Raw genomic sequence first — 6,276 nt, 5'->3', positions numbered from 1 at the left:
GGGGGGGGGCAGAAGGCAGCCTCCGGCCACGGAGAAGAGGGTGCTGGGCACGGTGGAGTGGCTGACCGCCAGCAGGTAGGGGCCACCGGGCTTGGAGAGGGGACTGACCGCCCCAGGGGCCGGCGGCGCTGGCCTCACTCTGGCCTGCTCCCTCCTGGCAGGTTCTCCCTCCTCCGGGACTTCGCGCTCTGCCACTGGAAGAGCCACGTGCCCTTCGTCCTGAAGGTGAGGAGGACCCCCCGCCCCGGGCTGTTCTCGGCGCGACGGTGACACCGAGTCGGGGCGCGGCCCCGGGGCTGTGCGAGCCCCTGGCCCCAAGCGGCGCCCGAGGCCTGTGGGGACCGTTGCTTCTCCCCCTTCTCTTCCCAGGCCCTGGGGGAGTGCTGCCCCCTCCTCGCCTCCCTGAAGCTGTCGCACTGCAGCGGGGTGCAGGCCGAGTCCCTGAGCCTGCTGGCCAAGCGGTGTCCCCGGCTGGAGAGCCTGGACTTGCAGCACTCCCAGGTGGGGCAGGACGGAGGCCCTTTGTGCCCTTCCAGGAGCAAGGTGGGGTGGGGGTGACGGCTGCCAGCCACGTGCCAGGGCGAGGGCCGGGGGCACGCTGCCCACGTCTGCCCCCTCACCGCAGGGAGCATTCATGGGCATCGGGTGCCTGGCGCGTGCTCGGCGACACGGCCCCCACGCCCAGGGGTAGTACCCAGCCCCTTCCTGCACTGTGCCCAGGTGGACTCCTCGGCCGTGCTGAGCTTCCTGGGGGTCGCCGGCTCCCGCCTCAAGCGGCTCTGGCTGACATACAGCAGCCGCATGAACGCCATCCTCACCACGCTCGCGGTTAGCCAGCAGAGACCGCGGGCCGGGGCGGGGGTAGGAGGTCCTGCGCTGCCTGTGTGGCCAGCAGTGCAGGAGCGAGGGGTGGGGATGGAGGAGCAGATGAACAAGGTCCTGCCCCTGCCACACCCAAAACCCGCGCCCCGTGGTGACGCTGGGGACAGCTCGGCCTCCCGGGCGGTGGTTTCAGGCTCTGCCGGCTCGAGCTGAGGGTTTTCCTTGCGGCTGCAAGACCGAGAATCCCAGTCCCCAGAGACTCAGCTTAGAGGCCGGAGGGGGAGGTCGTGCCCCGGGCCCTGCACGTGCCAGGCAGGAACAGCCCGCTGTGACCTCCGCAGGCCGGGAGCTGCCCGGGGCTGCGGCTCTTGGAGGTGAACAGGGACATCAAGCAGAGCAGCCAGCGCTTCCAGCTTCCCGTGGAGCAGCTGCAGGCAGCCAGCCCGGAGCTGCAGGTACCAGCCTTCCCCTGTCCTGCCCGGACCCCCTGACCCCTGCCCACCCTTGGGGCCAGCCCTGCTGCCTCTGGGCACGGGCAGCTCTGCCTCAGAAGCGTCTGCCTGCTCCCGGCTCCCCTTGGCCTGTGTCCGATCCAGGTGCTGCGTCTCCTCAATGTGATCTGGTCCCCGAAGCCAAGCCCCCGCGCAGCCCCCGCCACCCTGGGCTTCCCCCAGCTGGAGGAGCTGTGCCTGGCCACCACGGTGCTCTCCTTCGTCACCGACGGCGTCCTGCGCCAGCTTCTGTGGGCCTCTGCCCGCCTCCGCATGCTCGACCTGCGCGGCTGCTTCCGCGTGACGCCCAAGGGGCTGCAGGAGCTGCCCTGCCCTGGTGAGTTGCATGTGGCTGTCTAGGCCCGGGGGGGGGCGCCGCATAGGCCCCAAGAGCCCCATGCTGCTCGGGCTCCTGTGCACAATGCATCACCCCAGATGCAGCTGCATTTCCAGCTGCCTTGGAGTTGCCTCCCAGGCTTCCCATCTGAGTACCCCCAGTGGAGCGTGGGGCAAGGCCCTTGTGTGTGCAGCGCTGCAGCCAGGTGTGGACGCAGAGACGGGGACAAGCAGGGCAACACGGAGGTGGAGAGGCTGTGGAGCTCCAGCAGCTCTTCTGCCCAGCAGCTGCTGTGGGGGCCAGCTGTCCCTCTGGCTGGGGGCTGGCATGGGGCACACGTGGCTGGCAGAGACAAGGCTGGGAGGGGAAGGACCAGGCAGCACGAGGCGGGGAAGTTGCAAGGAAGCGCACAAGGACATTGAGCGGCACGGCGGGGCTTCCCTAGGGGGAGACTAACGAGGCCAGGCCTGGGCAGTCTGCAGAAGAGGGGCTGGAGGGGGCAGGAGAAGGGTCCACAACACACGCAATGGGGAGGAGAAAGTCCCTGGGATTTATTACTGACTGTCTGTCACCAGACGGAACAAGGATCACATGCAGACCGAGCAGGCAGCAGTTTAACACGAACACCAGGGAGGTCTTTTCCCCCCAACATGGCATTAAAGGGGGGACTCGTGTCCCCCAGAGGTGGTGGGAGCTGAGAGCTCAGCCACATGCACCAGGGCTCGGACACGTGCGTGGAGGAAAGGGGCATCGGTGGCGCTGGGGCAGGGAGCGAGGGGCACGGCCTCCGCACCAGCCCTGCCTGGACCCCAATGCTGGAGGCTGCAGGGAGAGGAACAGGAAAACCCTGCTTAGCTCCGGTCGCTCTCCCTGCAGCCTCCGTTCCCTGCCCGTGGGACACGGGACGGGGCAGGACAGACCTGGGGTGTGACCCAGTCCATGGCAGCATTGAGGTCCTTACATGGGATGCCCGGGGGCTACGGGGTGGCCTGGGACCCACCATGGAGCCCTACAAAGCCCCGGCCAGGCACTGAGCCCCATTGCCCCCTGCCTGAGCCCCCTGACCTTGCACCCCACAGACCTGGAGCAGCTGCACCTGGGGCTGTACTGCAGCCCGAGCGCCCTGCCGCTGCCCACCACGGGCAGCCCCCTGCTCACCTGGAAGTGGCAGCACAGCCTGCAGGAGCTGGACCTGGCTGGGCAGAGCTTCAGCGAGCGCGACCTGGAGCAGGCCCTGGCCGCCTTCGCCCGCGGCCCAGCCCCACTACGTGCCCTCAACCTCACTGGCACCAAGGTCACCCTGAGCACCGTCAGGTGAGTGCGGGCACAGCCGGGCAGCAGTGCTGCAGGGGCCGTGGCCCAGCTCTGCTCCTCAAGCCCCTGCCTACTCACCGGGTCCCCCGGGCTGGTGCCAGAGCTGTCCTGCGGGTGCCAGGCCAGGCACCCATGTCTCTTGCAGGCTGGACAGCCCTGTTGCCCACTCTTGGGCCAAGCCAGAGCCTTTGGCCAGCCTCACTGGCCTCAGCAACTGGGTCAACTCTCACCCGAGGGTCTGCACAGCACCTGCCTCCCCAGCCCTCCCTAGGTGGGGGTGGGTTACACCAGTCTGAGCCCCCTCCTCCAATAACTGCCTCTCTGCTCTGCCGCAGCGCCCTCATCCTCAGCTGCCCCGGCCTGAGCTACCTCAACCTGTCGTCCTGCCGCCACTTGCCCCGGGGCACAAAGAGGGCGTACCGGGGGCCGGCTGCCATCCGCCAGTGCCTGCAGGGGCTCCTGACCCACTCCGACGAGCCGGAGCCTGCCCAGGACGCGGGGCGGTGACCCACAACCAGCCCCAGCCACTGGAGTCGTGGCTGCTAGAGCCGATGGGGTTGGGGCCGTGCCCTCCTCGTCTTCCTCCTGCCCCCACTTTTTGTACATGCCTCCTTGTGTCTTTTATAGCGTTTCTACTGCCCAACGTGGCGCAATAAAGCGCTGTTCCAGCCAGGAGCCTGCTGCTTCTGTCCCTGGTGCACAGAGCCCGAGGGTCCCTCGTGCCCTCGAGCAGCCAAGCCGGGTGCTTGGCGCCAGCTCCTATCGGGGTTCTAGAGCTGGCCTCTGCTCTAGAACCTGCCAGAGCCAGTTGCCGCGGCAGCAGCCCCCTTGCGGTCCGTCGCTCCCTCAGGTACGAGCCACCGGAGAGATGAGCTCGGGGCTGGAGCCGGGGGGGTACAGCGGCCCCACTGCCCCTGCAGCCACCTCCCTGGGGCTCAAGTTGGCTGCCCTGCCCCCCTCCCCACCCTGCAGCCCCCGCCATGCTGAGAGGCCCCTTCATCCTCTGGGGCTTCAACCCCTTCCGCTCGGAGCAGAAGCTGGTGCAGTGCCTGCAGGACAACGTGCACTTCCCCTTCGAGGTGCAGCAGCCCAAGGGTGAGGCCGGGCAGGGGCATCTGCAGCCCCCAGGGGGTGAACACCGGTCCCGGGGGGGCAGCTGGGGAGGCCCCCAGCACCCATGGGGTGGGGAGGGCACGCTCCTGCCCCAGCAAGTGGGGGAAGCCCCTGTCCTGCTCCGGGCCACTCCAGCTTGCTCTAGAACCCGCTCAGCCCGCCCTGCTCTAGAACATGCCCCCTTGGCCTCTCCCACGCACCTCCCCAGGTGGCACATCCCACCTTGCCCACGCGTGTGCCCCGGGCAGGGGCTGCCGGGCTGGGTCCGTGGCTTGCCCAGGGCTGCCCTGGCACCCGGGGCTGGGGGCTGTGCCCGGCAGCGCCTGAGCCCCCCGCCCCGCAGTCTTCGTGGTGGAGTACTACCGGGACACGCTGTGGAAGGGGGCCCTGCTCCTCCTGCTCTCCGCCGTGGGCTGCGGCCTCTACTTCCAGACGGAGAAGGTAGGGACCCCCCCACCCCGATGGGGTCGCAGCTGCCAAAGCAGGACCCTGCCCCATGTTGGGGGCCACGGGGCTGCCCCCAGCTCGCCTGCCCCCGCCACAGGGCGACCAGGACTATGCCGGCTTCTTCGCCTTCGGGATCATGACCGGGCTGTGGCTGGTGCTGTGCTCCGCGTCCAAGCGGCGCCTGGTGATCAACCACCGCCGCGGCTTCTACCGCCTCTACATCCGCGAGCGGCTGTGGCATCAGGGCCCCCTGCACCAGATCTACTTGCGGCTCACGGCGCAGCAGGACGGTACGGACCCCCGCACACCCACCCCCCCGTTGCCCCCGGCCTCTTGCCGCCAGCTCACCGCGCCTCACCGCCCGCAGCCTACGGCAAGAGCTTCTACAGCCTTGTGGTCAGCGGCTACCGCCTGGAGGAGCTGGTGCTGGCCCGGCTCTCGACCGACTACGAGGTGGGCCCCGGCTGGGGGGGCTGGTGCCACGTGGGGGGAGGGAGCGACCTGAATGCAGGCCCCCCACACTGCCCTACGAGCTGGGGCGGTGGGCGGCAGTGGGGGGAGCTCTGGGTCCCCTGGCAGCGCACGCGGGATCCCAGGGCTTTGCTGCACCCTGCCCCGGGCACGGGGCAGAGCCGTGGGGCCAAGCCCCGTTCAGGGACCTCTCTGGGAGCCCCTCGCGCCGGGCTCAGGCTGCCCTGCCCGTGTCCCCCAGCAGCAGATGCAGGCCCTGGGCCGCAGGCTGGCGCACAAGCTGTACCTCAACTACTTTGACTGCCAAGAGGCGTCGGGCCGGCACGTGGTGCGGCACTGGCCCCCGCCCCTGCTGCACGACGACAAGGCCTGGCCCCAGGACGCGGACGAGACCGACCGGCACGAGGCCGAGGGCCTGCCTGTGTGAGCTCAGTAAAGCGCAGCCCCCGATGCTCCCTCCGGCTCCATGCCCCTGCTCCGGCACCCCCAACCTGGGCAGGTTGGGCCCCTGGAGCTGGCTGCAGGGCGCAGGGGCTGGGCCGGCTCCCAGGGCCTTACCTGCCTTGCGGGGGGGGCCGGCGGGGGAGCTGCGGCCCAGCAGCCCCGGGCTGTGCCTGGGTGCCGGCTGCCTGCCCCGCGGAGCCCGGCTGCCTGGTGCTGGAGCCGGCCCCGGGGCAGGTCCGGCTGCCCTGCTGCACCGCCGGCCCCCACTAGAGGGAGCCGGGCGCCCTCCAAATGCTCAGCCCAGTCTGGCCCAGTCCAGTCCAGTCCAGCCCAGCACAATCCAATCCAGCCTGGTCCAACCCAGTTTAGCCCAGTCCAGTCCCTCCCAGTCTGACTCCGTCCAACCCAGCATAGCCCAGTCCAGCCCAGCACAGTCCAATCCAGCCTGGTCCAACCCAGTTCAGCCCAGTCTGGCCCAGCATAACCCAGACTAGGCCAGTCCAGCCCAGCATGGCCCACTCTTGCCCAGTTTAGTCCAGTCCAGCCCAGCACAGTCCAACCAGTTTAGCCCAGTCCAGTCCATCCCAGTCCGACTCAGTCCAGCCCAGCATATTTTAGCCCAGTCTGGCTCAGTTCAGTCCAGTCCAGCCCAGCACAGTCCAGTCCGGCCTGGTCCAACCCAATTCAGCCAATCTGGCCCAGCCCAGCATGGTCCAGTCTGGCCCAGTTCAGTTCAGTCGAGTCCAGCACAGCACAGTCCAATCCAGCCAGGTCCAACCCAGCCCAACCTGGCGCAGTGACCCTGCCCCCCCAGCCCCCATGCAAGAAGGGGCCCCA

General features: G+C 69.1%; 3 protein-coding genes across 3 annotated transcripts in view; 2 read left to right on the top strand and 1 right to left on the bottom strand.

The window, feature by feature from the left end:
• Positions 1–3,639, top strand: part of FBXL6 (F-box and leucine rich repeat protein 6) — a 6,974-nt gene extending 3,335 nt beyond the window's left edge. The window contains exons 2-9 of the mRNA XM_006038295.2: positions 13–75; positions 162–225; positions 370–501; positions 721–828; positions 1,164–1,277; positions 1,419–1,650; positions 2,730–2,964; positions 3,300–3,639. Coding sequence (XP_006038357.1) covers positions 13–75; positions 162–225; positions 370–501; positions 721–828; positions 1,164–1,277; positions 1,419–1,650; positions 2,730–2,964; positions 3,300–3,471 — 1,120 coding nt within the window. The 3' untranslated portion in view covers positions 3,472–3,639. The remainder of the gene's footprint in view (positions 1–12; positions 76–161; positions 226–369; positions 502–720; positions 829–1,163; positions 1,278–1,418; positions 1,651–2,729; positions 2,965–3,299) is intronic.
• SLC52A2 (solute carrier family 52 member 2) overlaps positions 1–6,276 on the bottom strand; it is a 19,777-nt gene that overhangs the window by 7,991 nt on the left and 5,510 nt on the right. The gene's annotated exons all lie outside the window — the stretch shown is intronic.
• On the top strand, positions 3,945–5,422 carry TMEM249 (transmembrane protein 249). The gene is made up of 5 exons (XM_025194782.1): positions 3,945–4,059; positions 4,421–4,518; positions 4,622–4,814; positions 4,892–4,977; positions 5,240–5,422. The coding sequence occupies exons 1-5, from the start codon at positions 3,945–3,947 to the stop codon at positions 5,420–5,422; spliced, it is 675 nt and encodes a 224-aa protein (XP_025050567.1).

Source organism: Alligator sinensis, unplaced genomic scaffold, assembly GCF_000455745.1.
Source record: "Alligator sinensis unplaced genomic scaffold, ASM45574v1 scaffold1905_1, whole genome shotgun sequence".
NCBI lineage: Eukaryota > Metazoa > Chordata > Crocodylia > Alligatoridae > Alligator > Alligator sinensis.
Note: the sequence above shows the minus strand (reverse complement) of the source record. Positions and strands in the feature narration are given on the sequence as shown.